The 19,096-nt window shown below is 39.4% G+C and overlaps 1 protein-coding gene across 7 annotated transcripts in view; it reads left to right on the top strand.

The window, feature by feature from the left end:
- numb (NUMB endocytic adaptor protein) overlaps positions 1–19,096 on the top strand; it is a 52,957-nt gene that overhangs the window by 31,219 nt on the left and 2,642 nt on the right. The window contains exons 3-10 of one of the 7 annotated variants that reach the window (XM_044142848.1): positions 5,445–5,519; positions 12,248–12,280; positions 12,968–13,042; positions 14,849–14,989; positions 15,165–15,369; positions 16,452–16,748; positions 17,617–17,760; positions 18,096–18,236. In XM_044142848.1, coding sequence (XP_043998783.1) covers positions 5,445–5,519; positions 12,248–12,280; positions 12,968–13,042; positions 14,849–14,989; positions 15,165–15,369; positions 16,452–16,748; positions 17,617–17,760; positions 18,096–18,236 — 1,111 coding nt within the window. Of the gene's footprint in view, positions 1–5,444; positions 5,520–12,247; positions 12,281–12,967; positions 13,043–14,848; positions 14,990–15,164; positions 15,370–16,448; positions 16,749–17,616; positions 17,761–18,095; positions 18,237–19,096 lie in introns of all 7 variants that reach the window. The other 6 variants (XM_044142847.1, XM_044142852.1, XM_044142851.1 and 3 more) reach the window with 6 other exon arrangements.

Here is a 19,096-nt window from a genome sequence, read left to right on the forward strand (position 1 = left end):
TTTTGCAAACAGAAGTGCAACGGTACGCTTCCTCTCTTCACATGGGGCCAGATGATCACCTTATCTCAAGAAAAGTGAGAACTGAAGACCTGGGTTTAGTGAGAGGGAAGGTTTTGGGCTTTTTTTTCTCTCACATAGCTGACATTTGTAGTTCTTTACTTGATGGAGATCTCCCTGATTTACTGCAGGGTTGAATTAATGATGAAATCTAAGGCCTTAGGGTTACAGTAAGACAATGTAGAGATTTGTGTAACCGCAAATTTGCATTTAGATTGTTTAAATCAGTCATGCTGAGTTGGTTCCTTTTTTTTGTTCAGCAAAGTTGTGGTAATTAAATCCAGCTTCCGCAGCCACAAGATTCCATGTATATTTTCAGCTTTAAAATCAAGGATTCATTTTTCCCCCCACAAAGTACATGAAGCAGGATTTATTTATGAGCAATTAGTGATGCACCAGTCATGCTTCTCCAGGCCGATATTTGCAGTTTTACTTGGCTGGACACAGAAAATGCTTGCAAGTCCTTTGATAAAGGTTATAGTTTTAAAACAACAAATAATTGAGTAATTATAACAAGTTATGCATCATAGAATGCATCTCAACATCCAATCCTTGTTTAATTTGTGGATTGTTTTCAGTTATTAACAGTCTTGAACAGATATTATACAGTGCAGTTTTCTGGTTTAGTTGAGACGCTTACATAAATAGAAAAGATTAAACAAGAACATTTCCTTTCCTCTGCTCTTCCTCTCATTATGGGACAATGCAACCTACCATGCTGCTCCTCTGTGTTCCTCCTCCCCTTCCTGTTTCCAGACTCCCTCTCTAGGTGCCTCAGAACGAGGCAGGTTGTGTGTAAATTGTTGCTGTGAAATTATCACCAACTGCAGCGTCGTGTAGCACACCGAGAGGAGGAGAGGATGGACGACTGCATGTAATTTTATGTATGGGTAAAGGATTATAAAGACAAATTAATTCCATCTTTTTAATAACTGTATTAGTGAGAAGGTTAAAAGCTTAGCTTTATTTTTAACAAATTTGAACTTCTTTCGAGTTGGTCTGTTTCATAAAATCCCTGGAAGTTGTGTTACAGCTTGTGATTTTAATAAGACAAAATGTGAAAAAGTTCAAGAAGTATTAGCTCTTCTGTAAGGCACTGTGGTCCATTCTTTATGGTCCTTTTTAAGGTGTCGGTGGAATTATGGCAAAATCAAATTGGCGACGTAATTTGCAGCAGCGCTCTGTGAAACATGCATCCTTAAAAAGTCTTAAATTCAAGCATGTCTCAAATTCACTTGATAAAATGCATGTTGGACTTAAAGACATTAATTACAGTCTTTAAATTCTATTTAGTCTCAATTTTTGTTTTTCCTTTAGGCTTTTCTGCTTCTTTGCATTCTGTGACTTGAGGCAGTTGAGGCTACCAGTAACAAGCTAGTAATGTACCCTCGCTAGCTGATTAGCTTTTTTATATCTATCATGGGAAAGTGCAAATATATTGCCAATTTGTTGACTTTTGTTCATTTCTTCCACAACAGAAGATAACGGTCTTAAAAAATCTTAAAAGTGCAGGATTATGTAAATTAAACTTTTTTGAGCTTTACATCCTGTTATAATATTTCCTCATCAAAAACATACCTGGAATGTTGCTTTGATTCTTTCATGCGTCTCCAAGGCAACCATTCAGGTGTGCAAAGTGCCTGGGTGGACCTAGCGCCACCTCCGAGGACAAAGCTCCTCCTCGAAGTTGCAATTTCCAAGCTTCCGCCTCACAGTGCAGCCTTCCTCCATCCCTTCAGACTAGCCAGCAGCAATTAGCAAACACCTGATGGAACTGTGCATTTACTGAGCTCATCTACTAGTGCAACACTGTTAAAAACATTGTTAAAGAGTTAATAGAGGAGCCATGCTGTGAGGATTTCCTAAAGATGGAGTTCAGAAAGAACAGGAGCTTCTTAAAGAGACAGAGGTCTAATTTAAGAATGCAGATAAATTAGGAAGTCAAAATGTGTTTTTAGTCATATTTGATGAATACAGCATTTTTATAACAAGTGAAGATATCATAGTTTCTTGATTGTGCTATATCAAGTAACTGCGGCTTTAAAATGCACAATGCTGCCCCTTTAAATTTGAGTTGGTGAAACCTGAAGGAAGCCCGAGAAAATTCTGTTCATGCCATTTAATATTTTTAAAAACCCTAATGTACGGCGTAGTATTTACTGCGACTCCTTAAGCTGTCTCTGTGTTTTCTCATATCCGCTCCTCCCTCATCTCCCGGCTGATCCCCGTTTTGGAGACTCTACGGCTGCTTTCATGGTCCCGGCTACCCACGGCCGCCTCCTCGCATCAGCATTGTCCCAACATCCTACGTTTGTAGTCTGCATCCGCGTAGATCCGATGCATGTGTAAATGCACACGCGTGTTCTAATACTCTTGACAGGGTGACTCACAGCTGTTACGTCACATTCTTAAAATAGCACAGCCAGAGGGTGGGGTGACAGTTGTGGGGCAGCGACACTTGCTGTGTGTGTGTGTGTGTGTGTGTGTGTGTGGGCGTGTGCGCGTGTTTGTGTGTGTGTAAGGAAAGGGTAAGGACTTCCTCTCTTGCCCAGCACGTACAATAGCTTCTGAAGAGGTCAGGGTTGTGAGTGGAGAGACACATAATGATGCTGTTTGGAGTCCAGGAGGAAGGAGGGAGAGAGAAGGAGAGATATTCAGGCTAGAGGCAATATTTGTTCTGTGTTCAGTTGCACTTTAACCCAGATTTGTGAATGCATATACATATACTGTTGACAGGAACACAAAGGCTCTCCTGCTTAGTCTTCGTCTCATGGCGTTGTTTTTGCACGCTTGTCTCCATTGCATGCAGTTAGAAGGGCCTTTTATTTTTAATAGTGTGTGAATGTACAAATACTGTGTTACTTTCAATCCTGTGTAAAACTCAGCTCATGTGTGAAAGCTTTAGTGTCACTAGAGATGGGTTTATTGTATTTGAAGCAACCCTCTTGCGTATCATGAGTCTGGGAGTGAAAAATAACTTTATGACTTGCCATATCATGCCTGAAGGATTATAGGATGACCAAAATCCTTTGGAAAGGTTTGCAAGCATTACTCTTGTGGGGGGTTTTTTAATGAGCTTCTGTGGTCACACAGTCCAGAATTACAAAAAAAAAGTTTGTTGCAATAGATTTTCACTCCATTTTCTGAGATTTCTGAGAAATCGGACTCTGATTTTCCAGTTTCGTCAACTAGCCAATCAAAATTGAACATCAGTGAACACAACTCTTTGAGTTTAAAAAGTTTTAAACTCAATCCCTATATTAAGAAAAATACTTGAGACCATTTTTGGTACAATAGAAATAATTTTGGAAGGTATGAGTTTCTATCTAGTCGAGATCAAAATCTATAATTAACACTGCAGTAAGGATTTATGAGAAAACTGTGGACTTGGTCTGAAAATTTAACTAGGAATGCAAACAATTAATTGACTTATAATTTATTGTCTATTAATAGTTTGTTAGATTAAAGTATGTAGTAATTAACTAAGAACATTCGCTTAGACCTTGTTTTAGTGTTGTAGTTCGGCCTCCATCCAGTAGAGGGCATCCCTGGTCATCCTTAAGCAGAGCCAATTAATAGAGAAACAAAGATGGCGGGTGCATCCCAGAACAGAAAAGGGAAACAGTCCAAACAGAGTCCAGTGTGGGATCCAAAATGCTCTCTATGCAGTTCTGCTTTGAAATTCAAAACACTCAACTAGTTCCTTAAATTTAGTTTCAACTTAATAGGTCTCATTCAGGTGAGCCACATGACGGAGCAACGTCAACTTCTCATTAAAAAATGACTGTGAATGCGAGAATGACATGCAGTGTGATAACAGAAATGGGTAACGCATAAAACTTAGAACATGATTGATAAAGACTTGACGCCCATAAACACGGTTGATTTTCTTCCTGTTTTATTATGTGTTATGAATATGGTGAAACAATTTTTGTTTATTCAGTCAGTATTTAATACAGCAAACACAAAATAACGTTTTTGTGTTTTCTTTAACGTATTATGAAAAATGTAGCTCTTTATATTATGAAAAGATGATCGGTCCACTTGATGCAAGAGTAAAAATGGCTGCTTATCAATTAATCGTTATGGTCTATCAGTAAGATCAATCAGCTTTAGTTCAACTTATTAATCAATAACTTGCATCCCTAATTTGAACATATCTGAACATTGATTATTTGGAAATTTCATTGTCTTGGGGAACATTTAACCCAAATAAGATTTCTGAAATAATCATATTTTTACCATTTACTGCCTCTCTTATGTATACTAGCTTGAGTCTGAAAGAAAAAGCTGAAAACGATGGCACCAATTCATCTGAGCGAGAGCATAAAATGACTAATAGACAACGCCTCAGTCAATCTGCTTTAACACATCAACAAAACAGTCTAATCTTTTCACAATCTAGTTTTGTCTTACTTTCCACTCTGATGTCAGACTTGTGGTATTAAGTTTTCTTGGAAATACACCTGAGACTGTTGTTTGGCAACGCAATATGGATTAACTGTGGTTATTGCTAAAGACAGTTGTAATCGTCGAGTCTGTTTCTTTTTATTTATTTTTAGAATAATAGTAAATACGTTTATAGAAGCCGTTTGCTCCAATAATCTAAAAACATAAGTAATTGGCTGCTCTCCGTGGGAAAATAATTTTTCAATCCTTCGTTGTCTGGAAGCGAAATCTGACCTGCCAAAACATTCACACCAGCCCTGTGTAGTCCACTTCAATCGGACTCTCGTCCGTTGGCCTGGAAAGTTTGGGAGGTGTGAATCCGCAATCGAAAAAAAATCGAGGGGGGACAAAATAACTGATAAGTCTAGCACTAACTGGTCTTTTACTAAAGACAAAGAGAAATCCTACAACTACTAAAAGCTGACAACACTCCATTTTTGTTTACATTTCATTAAGAAGGAAGTTATCAGTTTTATTTTGCTCTCGTTTCCTTCAGCAGTTCTTGGTGAACGCCACCACAGGCGAAGAGGGAAACATTTTTCAATTAGTTTGGTTCATTTAAATGTGCTATTAAATTAAATGTGCTATGAACGCGAACCACAGCAGAGGAAAATGTTACAAATGTTGCTATGGTGGTCCTCAATAGTAAGAAGTCTACCGAACAATCAGGTGGGACAATTGGCCACAGAAGTCAGGTGACTGGTGCATCACTTTATTCTCAAGAAACTTTAGAGGTTAGTCAATTTCTAAATGTAATAAATTAGAGATCAAGGAGCAATCAAACTTAAAAGTGGTAGGTTGTTGAATTTTTTATTTATTTATTTTATTTTTATTTTTTTTAATCAGCAGCACAAGGGTAGAATATAAAAATGATTGTTGGTCACTAATAGAGAAGATTGTTACAGTCCGAGTGAGCCTCTTTCCATCTCTTTCAACAGTACTTGGGGCATGTGGAAGTGGAGGAATCGAGAGGCATGCACATCTGCGAGGACGCGGTGAAACGGCTTAAGACGGTAGGTATTACAACACGACCTCTCTGTACCTCCAGGAATGTGGCTACTAAACACCAGATATTCCACCGTCTCTCTTTTACTCTCTCCTCAAACTATTTCACCTTTTATGGCAGCTCTCTCTCTCTCTCTCCTATCAGTGTGTTTGTTCTTCCATTGTTTTATCTTGCTTAGTTTTTTCCCCTATTCTTAAGAGGTTCAATCAGGTTCTCCACCCTTGCCGGCCGACCCTTAAGCGCTCCTCCGCCCCTCGTCCTCTCGATACGCTCGGTCTCGGCTGGAGCAGCGAGGTCGGCGTGCACTTCCTGATCCCGTAGAATCCGGCAGAGTTGCGCAAAAGAAGGGAACAAATTCCAGAGAGGAGGGGGAAGAGGGAAGCAATTTCTTTTGCATGTCGTCAGTTGTTTGCCAGAGCTCCACCCAGGTCATAAACTCCCAGCCGGTGGATGAGACTGATTCTCTGAAGTGAGGGCCAAACCTGAGTCGGCAGGTTTGGCAGAGCTCTCCGTCTCCCGTCTGCGCGATCGGGTCCCACCTAGACACATTAACGGATTGCATCTGAGTTTAAGCACCGGCCGGAAAAAAATTGTTCGCCACATCTGCTGTCAAAATTTCAGTTTTAGATTGAGCTCACTTCAGATAATGCATACCTGTCATCCAGTTTGCTCTCCATCACTACCGACTTAATTTATCCTGCAGCTGCATGAAGAGTCTTTGAGTCCTGCTGCATTTTCTACTCAACCTGCTGAAGACTTACTTGATCCTGGACTCTTTTGCTAGTGTAATTACACTGAAGAGCGTGTTTATCCAGCAAACTGCCAAACACCAAACATTCTTTGTCTATTCAAATGAAATAGATACTAGTTAAACATGCATGTAAAAGCGACCTTTATTAATATTTACCCACCATTCTCCTTAAACTAAAGTTTCCCATTTTAATCAGCACCTCAAACTCGACGTCAGTGGCGTCACTAGATCTATTTTAAGGGGGCTAAAGCCCCTTAAATATTGTAAATAATTTGATGTCTTTTTGTTGTTATAATTGGTTTCTTCTGTTTTTGTTTTTACAAATAATACATATAATGTGACCATTTAGTGAGTTTATATAATCACATAAAATATCAGTTAGAACTCAAATATGAGGCTGACTACTCCATGAAACGTTCTCAACCCCAACTAAATAACTTGGTGATTTTTATTATTTACAAAAAAAAAATGCAACATAATGTCACCAGAATGAGTTTAAATAATTACATGGAATAAATATCATTGTAACTCAAATATGATCATAAGCCTGTGAGTTACAATAGTCTGGGCGATCGGTGTAGCACCGCAGGAAAATCATAATTATCTTAGCAACATTTGCTTGGAAGTTATTTTATTACATTGATTAACTGTTTGTAGTCTTCTTTTTTAGAAGAAGTTTCTTTTACCCTTAACATTATTTCAAGTATGGAACAGCAACTTCTCCATTTTCACTGCTGTATGAGATATTTTCTACTTGCCCACTACGTTTGCCCACATCCTGTGTGTCTCCTCGTTGCTGGTCATTGGCACAAATAAACACATTACTAAGAGTTGCAGAATTTCTCTCTTTTTATAATTTTTTCTTATTTATAGCTCACCAACTTTTTTGGGCATTCCTCCAAATATGGAAGTACACCATATATATATATTTCCTCTAAAAGTTCCATTTATATAATAATATTTGAAAGAAAAAAACCCTCTAAATTAGATTCATTTTATTATAAGTATACAGTCACCAATCATTAATTACAATCAAGCCTAAAATTATTCCTACATGCCTCCATCAAATGTAGGTTTACAGTAGTCATTTAATTTGACCAACATGTTATTGCTGACAGGAAGTATTATACATGTTTAGCAATGAACCTGCAAAACTCCAGACTTAAATCTGATGAGCCTTAAAATTATAATGGATCAATTTAAGCTACACCTGATTTATTTATTAATTTTATTATATTTTTATTCCTTTTGTGGTCAGATCTGAGTAGATGCTTAAAGTTAAGCATAAACCAAAAAATGAAATGTTCTCGTTTCATCTTTTGAAATGAGAGCATTTTGAATGTAAAACAACTTTACAACATAAAGCTTTTTACCCAGCACGATTGCAGAAAGAAAATTTGTCTGAGTTAAAGCGGGTGACTTTGCTCTTGACCTCACACAGATATTTTTAAATCACTTTTAGACGGGTCATCCTCACTCCGTCTCCTTCTGCCAGACAGTATTGTTAAAGCACGGCTGTCAGACCAAGGCCAGCCTTGAACAAATACAATTAGCAAAGCCTTCTTCGTCTTCACTAAGTCTTTAATAAACCGACGGTTGCCAGGCGACAAACGCAGTCGCTCCGTTTCCTCTGAGCTAACATTAACGTTGGACAGGAAGCTTGTTTCTAAACCAGCCTTTTCTGTGGGTGAGCCGTGCTCGGTCCTAAACTTGCAGCTTGAAGCAGGCCAAGGCGAGCAGCAGGATCGCCTTCATTCTGGCAGCTTCGCCGCTTCCAGTGAGGAAGAACCGTAGCGGTGAACCGAAGCACGCATGAATAAGTAGAAGGCGAAGCTGGGGCGGATGTGCCCGAGCGTTGAACCGAGCTGGACGGAGTCGGCCGGGTAGCTGTCAGCTCGGCGGTGTCGTCAGCAGCCTTCAGGAGCGTAATAAGGAGTTTTCTCACAGCTCTGTGATCCGTGACTCAGAGGGGAGGAGGAGGAGGAGGCTGCACTGCGGCACCATTAACCTCCAAGCTGCCCTCTTGTGCTGTCATTATTACATCACTTCCTTTTGTTTGCCGACTGGGGCTGAGAGTTTTATCAGAGTTACTCAGCTCACAGTGACATGGATTCTGTTTTTCTTCCTTTTTGTCTGCGTGTGCTACTGGGTGTACATCTTGGAAGATGCCAACGTAGTGAAAGAGTCTTTCTGTTCATTCAGTCAGGAAAATCGAGGTCTGTGCGCTTTTGATGAAAAGTCGGTTTGTAAGGCTGGAAAGATTTCCGCCGTTTCTGAATTGAACGCTAAATTTGAAGAGGACTGAAGACGGAGTCCTCATCTGCTTTGATGTTAAAACTTGTCCTGTGGTCAGGAACACTCTGTCTTGTATGGTTTTTTTCTAATGCTTGAGGAAAATGTTGTAACCATAAAATGGTTTCGCAAAGATCTTGCACAACAGGTGTGCAGCGGTTCTGTGTGTCCTGACAGAGTTTGTGACTCTTTAGATGGGAGAATTTCTCCTACTCGGCATTAGACCCGATCTGGGACGACAACCTTCCATAAAACCTCTCGCAAACATTCAAAACTGAAAAGTAGCAATTATTTCTACTGCTGCCAACATAATAAGCATTGATTGCCACAGTTGTAACATTACAAATAAAATGCATTTGTTATTTTTCATTATGAAAAAGTATCTAATCAAAACCCCATATAATTTTATGGTAATTGATTTTGTGGAAATGATGTACCATTTTGCCATTCTACTCTTTAGCAAACCTTGTATACACTTAGCTGTGGCTTATAAAAATCAGTGTCTCTGCCACAGTTTTAACAAATAACGTTGTGACAACAGGATCGGTTTGAGAAAAGTTTTCATCCACGTGAACCAACATAAATTTGCCCTTCAGCGTTGTTTTGGACATGCCAAACACATAGGGGCAGTGTAGCTCAAAGCCTAAACCTGTCAGCCAATCAGATTGTTTCAAAACGACAACTTTCTGTTAAGAATTAAACATGGCGCTCAGAGGTTTGTTTGTGTGGACAGATATATATTTTGAACCACTTTTTAAATATCATCTTAGGATATAAAGTTATTAAAACACAAAATGTTGTCGATTGGGAATTGTGTCAAGTGTGTGGATATTTTGGAGTGTTATTTGTCACAGAATATAATTCCATAGACACATGCAAATGGAATTATGGGGTTTTCTCAAATCTCCACTTTGGTCAGAGTTTTTATAAATAATTGTTTTTTGTGTGGATGAAAGACCAAAATTCAAAAAAAAAAAAAAAGTATTTGTTTTCCCAGATGTGGACTAGGCCTGATATTAGCTTTTAGTTACTCTGCTTCTGTAGCCAACCTTCTGTGTACCTGTCAGAGTTGACCTACTGTAGTTTGACCTTGGTGTTAGCCTGCTCTGTTTAAACATCATGGTGATTCATATCATTGATGTGTATTGGATGGATTTCTCTTTCTTGTAGATTGTTAAAAAGTGTAGCCAGCTGACCAACAGTGTGCAGCCGCAGGCGTGAGAGGGCCCTCACTGCCTTACTTTCCACAAGCAGTTGTATAACAGATTTTTACAGTTTTGAAACAGTAGCTTTCTAAAACTTTGCTTCACTTTATTGGTAAACGTCCCTCACCTGCTCACCAGGTGGTTTTGTACATCCATGTCTACAAAGTGGCTTTCCTGTCTGGCTCATCTCATTTTTTCAGACATTGTTGACTTCATTTTGACCTTTTTTTTTTTTTTTTAAAGTCTCTGATTTCTTCCACTCGGAAATGTTTTTGCTTATTATGAATTTATGAATGCTGAATGACCTTTTTTCCGTGTGTTGTACTTTCTGTCCTTTTCAAGCAGGTTTAAATTGCAGAGATATGCCTCCAGATCCAACCTCCTCCTTTTCTCGAGTCGTAGCGCTCTCTTTATTCTAGACTCTGTTCCCCTAACCATATCCTACTAATACAATCACTGCTCGTCTTTGTGGCTCCCACAGAAACACATGCACTAGCAAGAACTGAACTCACAACCAAATGAACGTCCATTTCTGGTTGACGTGTTTAATCATACGTTAACGTGAGACGTCTGCACCGCGGCTGTGTAACAGGAGCCGAACGGCACTCCTTGTCAGAGTTTATGGGACGAAGACCAACTCGCAGCAATCATATGAACGCAGAGAAGGGATTAAGACATGGCCTGGTCTGGTTGGGGTGTTTTTATTTTATTTTATCTATTTTCTTGTTTAAAGTGGTTGCTGCAGTTTGAACCTGAACCGCCTGACTCAGCGAACAGTCACAGGCTTGATCCAGAGGTCAGTCTTCTGTCTGCAGCAGTCCGTTTCTGTCTGCTGAGCAACCGCGGACGGATCGGATCTCTGTCTGAACAGCAGAAGAGAAGGAATAAAATGGGACTTGAGGTTATCCTTTCTCAAAAGACTAAGAGGTAGAGGTGAACGACATGGGCTGTTGACGGGAATAAGTTGTTTTTCCAGCTTGGCAGGATCTGACCAGAATTATTTGACAATGTTTTGTTTTGTTTTTTATCCATGTTGTAAGATCTTTCGCTTAAATGCGGTTTTAGAATCTGTTAGATGTACTTTGATTTTGTTGGGAACCTCAAGATCCCATTGATGGTCATTAATAAACACCCATTAGGGATCTTTACCTCAACTTTGGAAACCAGAACCATAGGAAACACATACATTTCTGTGTATATTTACTAAAGCTAAATATACCAAATTTTTAATACAATATGCTACGTTAAGTTTAAAATCTACACTCTGTAACTATATTCTTTTTAAAATAATGAGTCTTTCCGATGTGGAAGCTGTATCTACCGGTACATTAATGTTAGCTCTTTTCCCCCCCACTTTGAGTAAGACATTTAAAAATGAAATCAGATAACCACAAAAATGTATGAAGCAATTTAACTGTAAACTGTATTTATGACATGTCGGCGGGTCATTCATTCTAGAAGAGAGAGCAGGACTTTCAGCAGATAATTACAGCAAATAGCTCAGTTTGATCCTGTTTAGTGTCTATCTGTTATAAATTCAGCCTTCTGGAAATCACAGTGATGCTGTAGGCTCTACATTCTCAAGGGAACGTACAGTGAAAGCTATTTTTGTAATTCCAACAACATCAATTAGGGGTACATTGATTGCAGATTTTTGGCCGATCACCAACATTTAAAAACTGTGACCTGTTTTGGCCGATACCAATTATTCTTCTTTTTCTCTGGTTAAGTTGCTAAATATTGCAGCCAACTGTCTAAATTGGCAAGAGTGAGGCACCTATTGGTTTGAGATGTGTCAGCCGGTCGCCGATCTCACAAAATTAGGGAAATTGAGGCAGATTTATTGGTCTGTTAATTCACCGTTGAACCTCAACGTCAACTATGCTAACTGCTATTATAGGAAGGCTAGAGACGGTTTAAAATGTAGGTTGTCTTTGTTTTTAGAATAGTAAAACTCAGTTTTAAAGCAACCGCTCTCCCCCAAAGAGTACGTCTTCTCTCATACCAATACAAATGAATATGCAAATATTTCTACCGCTGTTGTTATGTTTGAGTTCTTAAGTGATGATATGCTTTAAAAAACCGCCAGCAAGATTTCGGTTTCCGTACCAAGCGGCGTCACTTCCTGCTGTCAGAAGGGTTCTGCGGTGAGCATTAACTCTTTTCGGGATTTTCCTTCGCGGTTCTACTAACTCCAACAAAGTGTCCCTCTTCCCCCCCCCTCCCCCCCATCAATCCATCCATAACTTTGAAGTGAATTCATGCGGCACTAACTGAATAAAATCATCACTCACCTCACTCATAACCCCAGCTTCAACTGCACCAAACCAAACAAGCTTCCAATCAGACCCCATCCTGTTGGCTCCAGTCAATTCTTAGATGACTTCGGTAACATTTTCATTCCTTGTTCTCCCCCCGACCCCGTCTCCTTTCACCCACCCTTTGTTTGTTTTTTTTGTTTTGTTTTTTTACCACATCCCCTTCCAGGACAGGAAATTCTTCAAAGGATTCTTTGTAAAAGTAAGTTATTGCTTTTGTGACTCTGAGTGTTTTTTTTTTCTCCTTTCCTTCTCACTGGCTTTATCATTTTCTTGCACTTCACTCTTTGATCACACCTGATGGCTGGAAGAAGCACATGGACACATGGGGGAGATGAGGGGTGGTTAGAGAGTCTGGACAAACACAACGATGCATGTGTCTGAGCAGGTGGGGTGGTTTAGGCTGGGGCGGGGTATCTTTAAGTCACCCATGTGTTTGTGTTTTTGGTATTAACAGGCTTCTCTTCCTTCAGCCCTTCTTCCATGAAGAAGCAATGGAACAGCAGATATTTCGTTTTTCATTGTTGCTACTCTAACCAATGGGGTCATCACTACCTGCTGCATCAATCCACAGAATCTCACACCAATCCCTCTTTGGTTTCTTGATCAAATTTATCTCCTCCTGTGTGGCACAGATCTTTGAAAACACCTCTTGACATTTTTATTTTTTTTGCCTTTCTTACTAGTTGCTATCTCTTTTATTCACAGGTGTGCTATGTTAGTGTGCGTGTGTGTTTGTCCTAATATTTTTCATGAATAGGTGCAGAGGAATGTATAAAAATAAAGTAATCCTGTGGGATGTTGGAGAAGGTCTTGTTTTGTAACCCATTACTTTGTGTGTGTGTATATGTGTGTGTGTGTGTGTGTGTGTGTGTGTGTGTGTTTGCAGGCTGGAAAGAAGGCAGTGCGAGCTGTGTTGTGGGTGTCGGCTGATGGTCTTCGTGTTGTTGATGACAAAACAAAGGTAAGCCAATGGAAAGAAAACCTTGCAGGAGAAGCAACTCTAGACTTGAATCCAGTCAAAAATCTCTGCCAAGACTTCAAAAATTGCTGTTAACCAATGTTCTTCTTCCATATAATGAAGAATCTGTAAACATTTGAGAACGTTAAAGTACAAAACCTCCGAGAGACAAACCCTCCAAAGACTCTGCAGCTGTAATTGCAGCGGAACGTTTTTCTGGATTTCTCAGGCTCTGAATACAAATCCGCATTTTTCAAAAGATTTAGCAAAATTCTTGAAGGCCATATATAATTTCACTTAAATGAAGTCTGAAATTCATGTATGTAAAATTAAGGCCTTAAAATGTCTTAAATTAATTTTTGGAAAGTGATAGTTGGCCTTAAATACATTAATCATAGGGCTATATTTTGTTGTAGCCATTTAATTTCTAATATTCTATGTAGCTTTTTATTCTCATGGGACTTTTTCTGTTGGGCTAATGTTTGAGACGTATTCATTGCGTTCTGTGACTGGAGGCGGTTGAAGTTACCAGTAACTAATTGCTAATATACCTTTGATAGCTAGATAGCTTTTTTAAAATTTTTTTTACATCTGTCGTGGGTAAGTGCAAGTTTATTGCCAATTTTTATATTATCTTTTGTACATTTCTGTCAAGATACAGGTCTTAAATTTTATTCATTTTGGTCTTAAAAAGTATTCAGTTTGATTTGGTGAAACTTTCAAAAACCCTATTAATTGCATTCTTCTGTGTTTTGGTTTGTCACGTAAAACTTTGGTGACATACAGGAAAATCTGACTTTTAAATGCTGTGAAAAAGTTCACTATTTTTTGAGCTGGTCATCTTGTGTAGAGTCATTACTCAATCTGGATCAGTAGGTCACAGAACCAGATTTTAGACTAGACTGGTCAGCTTAGTTGGTCTTATGTAATGTTTACATTTTCTGAAACACTGAATTTAGTGTTTTCCTTACCTGTAAGCCACAATCATCAACACCGCAAGAGATAAAGTCTTGAAATATGTAACTCAATGTGTAATGAAAATGTATTTTATGACTTTCGCCTTTTTCCCAATATTCCCATTTGTTTGAGGTGTAAACAAAACTTCCTTGTAAATGGTAAAGTAACAAAATGTGAAAACATTCTAGGTGTATGTTTAAGCTGTAAATATTGAATATACTGACCTTATCTATTACTTATAATTTTAAAACATCTACTATAAAAAGGCTCTAATGACCTCCATAATGCTTTTTTTTTTTTGTCATTATGTACCCTGTGCACCTTTATGTGGTACTAATGACTTGTTTATACGGAATCCAATAAGAAGTCATACTGACATCTGCTGGAAGTGTCTGGTAAAGACATCAATTGTTTTTCCTCAGTTTTTGGGGTCAGCTGTCTGAGTTGGATATATAACTATATATTTGAGGGGAAAATGTGAATGAAAGAATAAAAAAATAAAAATAAACTATATGCAATTTATTTTAAAAAATTTATTATAGAGTTACAGTAAATCAGAATTTTAATAGCTGTCGACTTTGCTGGTCCAACTTGGTGTTTCAGAGAAGCTGCAGTATTTGTAGTTGATCTTTCAAACATGTCAAGTATTAAAATGCATGTTTAATTTAAGATGTGTATTTTTGCCAATGCATTTTTGAATTCTGTTTTGGAATCAGAAATTGTTTCATGTAGTTGATGAGAAAACACTGATTTAAAGACCAAAATGAATAAAACCGAGCTCCTGTTTTGATATTATTCTATTTCCCAGCTCTCAGCTTTGACCATGCTAACGATAGAAACTGCTTTCCGCAGGACCTGATCCTGGATCAGACGATAGAGAAGGTTTCGTTCTGCGCTCCTGACAGGAACTTTGAGAGGGCGTTCTCTTACATCTGCAGGGACGGCACCACACGACGCTGGATCTGCCACTGTTTCATGGCCATTAAAGACTCGGTAAGAACCAGCTCAGGTACCGTGGATGCTGTGCTCACGGTGCTTCATAGGAAGACCTGCTCAAACTTCTCTGAGGACGAGTCTGAGCTGTCGCCTTCAGAAATAAACGACGCGTGTTTTTGACTTTTTGCGGCGCTGCGGTGAGAATCTTCATCCATTGTGTCGTTCCTGACAGGGAGAGCGACTCAGCCACGCTGTGGGCTGTGCGTTTGCCGCTTGTCTGGAGCGAAAACAGAAGCGGGAGAAGGAGTGCGGCGTCACGGCAACCTTTGATGCCAACAGAACCACTTTTACTCGGGAAGGCTCATTTCGTGTTACCACAGCAACGGAGGCTGCAGAGAGGGAAGAAGTCATGAGACAATTGCAGGATGCTAAGAAAGGTGCGTACTTTAATGGTTGGAGAGTTAGACTTTAGAACTCGTTATGAATCTCTAAGTAGTTGGTGTGAGAGCTGTGTTTGTAGTTTTTACAGTATCTTTCTCTCTTTATCTTCCTGTATCTGTCTCTTTTTGCCTTTTTCTTTCTATCCCTTTTTCTCTTGGTCTTTCTTTTTATTTATTTCTATCTGTCGTTATGCCACTACTTTCTTCTGTCTTTCTTTCTAGATTTTTGTCTCCTTTTTTTCTCTTTTTATGTCTTTCTTTTTAATTTCTTATCTATCTTTTCTTTCCTTCTTTTGTTGTTTTGTTTTATTTCTTTCCCAGCTCAGCAGGGGTTGAGCAGGTATAGAAAATGGATGGATTCATAAAGTTTTTCTTTTTCAATATATTTTATAGAATTTTCTCTTTTAGGACACGACAAACTTAACATTGTAAACACGTATTTATACACACTTACATTCACTCACGCAGTCACCATTCAAACCTGCCTTTGTTTAGTTCTAAAAATATACAAAACTCTCTAGATTAAGACAGAGGGAAAAAAATATCAAGACAATATGTAAATAGAAACTGTATTTAAGACATCCATCCAAAACACCCATTAATAAGCTCCACCCTATGATTCTCATATATGGCTCTCAAAGGTTCTCAAAGTTTCACTGTTTACCCTTGCTGATGTATGTTAGTTTTTCCAGTCCAAGCGAATTTGCAATTTGTTTCTTCCAGAGTCCCTCCTCCAGCATAATGCAATAGATCTTCTGGCTTGAAGAAGTTCGTAATCCATCAATTTAGTTTTAGTCTGTGATTGTTTAAATTCCACTGGGTATATTCCTAGAACACAAATTTTAACCTTTAGTGGGATTTTAACCTTAAACAATTCAGATAAGACACTTAATAACATCCTTCCAAAACTTCTGGATTTCAAGACAATCCCACACACCATGGAGTCATAAAGTGGATTTCAATAGCAGTCTCTTGAAACTAATAACTTGCCAGAAACTTGCCTCCTAGCTGCACCATATGTAAAAGTCCCATCTCTTCAGCAGGTTGTTACCTCATTGTCTCCTTCTCTTTACCAGCAGAGACAGACGTGAATGTTGTCGGGAACTCTGCCAACAGCGTGACAAACTCCTCGGTGCTCCAGTCAGGAAGCTCCCCGTCGCCCTCGTCCTCTCCGCCTCTCTCCGTAGCTGCGCTGGGGCCTCAGGTGATACCCCGCAGACACGCGCCGGCCGAGGCCCTCGCCCGCCAGGGCTCCTTCAGGGGCTTTCCGGCCCTCAGCCAGAAGACCTCCCCCTTCAAACGACAGCTATCGCTGCGCATGAACGAGCTGCCCTCCACCATGCAGCGAAAATCAGACTTCCCTATTGAAAACACAGGTGATCATTTAAAGCACATTACTGAAGAAGCTTCGGAAAGAAATCTGAGTATTATAAAGTCTGCGCGTTGTTTCCCTCCAGTGTTGGGTAAAAGGATTCGCTACGGAGCAAAGATACTTTAAAACCTGTGAAAGTCCTGAAATGGCTGGAATATGCTGGCTGATTAGGTCTACTAGTGGTTGGGAATTTAATTTGTAGCAAAAGACTTCTGGTTTCTCTGAGGTTTTAGTAGCAGCTCTTCAAAATGGGAAAGACATGAAAACATCCCCATGGGTCGGAGAAATCCTACAACGAGCTGCTTGAATATGAAAATTTGACCTTAACTACAGTGAGAGCAATAATTAAATCTCGTCTTTGCCATCATGCATGCAGTGGGGGAAATGTTAGTAAAGTAAAAAAAAAACAACAAACGCACCACATTAAGGTCACCAGGTCTCCATAGCAACTATCCTATTTGCAGGGAGGTATAAAGAAAAGGTAGAAAACGGCATCATGGACTCCAGGAGATTTTGATGAATAACTTCCTGGACGCCTCGTTAATTCCTGTTATTCAATTAAGAAGGACTCGCTAAACTACAAAGAATTATGTATTTATTAGCTTCTGATTTACATTTGAGTAATAGATATCTGTCTTGTTTTTTTTTTTTAAGAAAAGGGAAACAGTTGATCTATATTAGGTCAGGTGTCAAGATTCATTGCACAGCATTAAACCCTTTTATGGATTGTTTTTCCTGTTTTTTCTAAGCAGATACCTCCTTAAAAATCAACAATCTGAAACACAATTCACATCTAGTCAAATGTGACCCTCTTGTGTACTGGGATGAATTCTGTGCATGTGTCTGAACTCCCTGCATCCTTGTCCCTGCAGTCCCTGAGGTGGAAGGAGAAAACGACAGCATCAGTTCGCTGTGCACTCAAATCGCCACGGCGTTCAGCGGGCCCCCTGAGGACCCGTTCTCTTCTGCTCCGATGCCCAAACCGGCATCCTCTCCTCAGTCCCCTGTGGCACCAGGTAAAACCTGCTCCTGTCTGCTCTGTGACACACACTCTGGCCACATGCTCCCTTTTCAGTGCGATTAGTTCAATTTATAAGTCAGATATAGACATTTTGTTTTGATTATAAACAAATTTAATTTGTTCCACACTTGTAAACTCTATTTGGCATCTACCTTTATATTTTAATGCCTGCCTCTGTTTGTTCGCTTTAAAGTTTCTGACACTTTGCTGTTAAAGAAGCAATTAACACCTCGTGCTACCTATTAACAGCATGGCAGCTTTGCACGTCTAAGGAAAAATTGCCTCCATCTTTCAGAGCTTGCGTCAGCTTTTATCTCTTATTGGCTTTAGTGAATGGCACCATGCCTGCCTTCTCCATTGCTGCCGCTGCCGCCGCCTCCAACCCCGCCGTCCTGCACCCCGCTCTGCCTACGCGAGAGACTAACCCCTGGGCCGCAAACCCGGCGGGGCCCGCTGCCCCTGCACTCCCAGGTAAGCAGCTGTGCAGGGGAGACTGAGATTTCTGTTCACTCTGATAGTGAAGTACAGGTCTGTCCCGGATGTATCGACACTCTTTTCATTTGTAAAAAAAAAAAATTATAATAAGATTTTTTAAAAATCACCCTGTTTCTTAGTTTCACAAAAAGTTTTTTGTTTTTTTCCCCCCCCAACACTCGCTTGACATGGCGAACCATCTCATTCTTTGCCTTACCAGAGGCATGAAACGTAAAAAAAAATGTATAAATCGATCAAGTTTATTTTTATAGCACACTTCAGCAACAGGGCAGTTTAAAGTGCTTCACATCATGAAAACACAACAACATCATAAACACATCTTGCAGTCAACAACTGTGAAAGCCAGTAACAGGCGGTACATTTTGTCAAACCTCCCAGTTGGAGGTTTGGCTGTCTGCCTGGAACGACGGCCTGGAGGCACTCCAAGCTGGGATTGGAGGGACGGAGCGCTCCCATCCCCTTTTTACACTCTTAAAAAAAAAAAATGTTTGTTTTTCTTTAATACCAAAGTTTAAACGCTTTCTGAATATTCGCATGACAGTTGAATGGAAACACAGCTACTGAATAGGATTGTTATGTGGAGCACAGCTTAAGCACCAATGTTAGGATATTTAGTGAAAAAAGAAGCTTCTGCGCTAAAAACATTTCGAGCGTCTTTCACTTCTTAAACTCTTAAGAAGAATTTAAACTCTTCTTAAACATTTTCCTCAAACATAAATAGATTTGGGGGATTTTAAGTAAACCACATGCATAATTGTGAAATGGCTGGGAAATTGTGCATGGTTTTGAAAAATATTTTAGAAAATATGGTATTCAGATCCCTTTAATTTAATACC

This window comes from Gambusia affinis, linkage group LG16, assembly GCF_019740435.1.
Source record: "Gambusia affinis linkage group LG16, SWU_Gaff_1.0, whole genome shotgun sequence".
NCBI lineage: Eukaryota > Metazoa > Chordata > Actinopteri > Cyprinodontiformes > Poeciliidae > Gambusia > Gambusia affinis.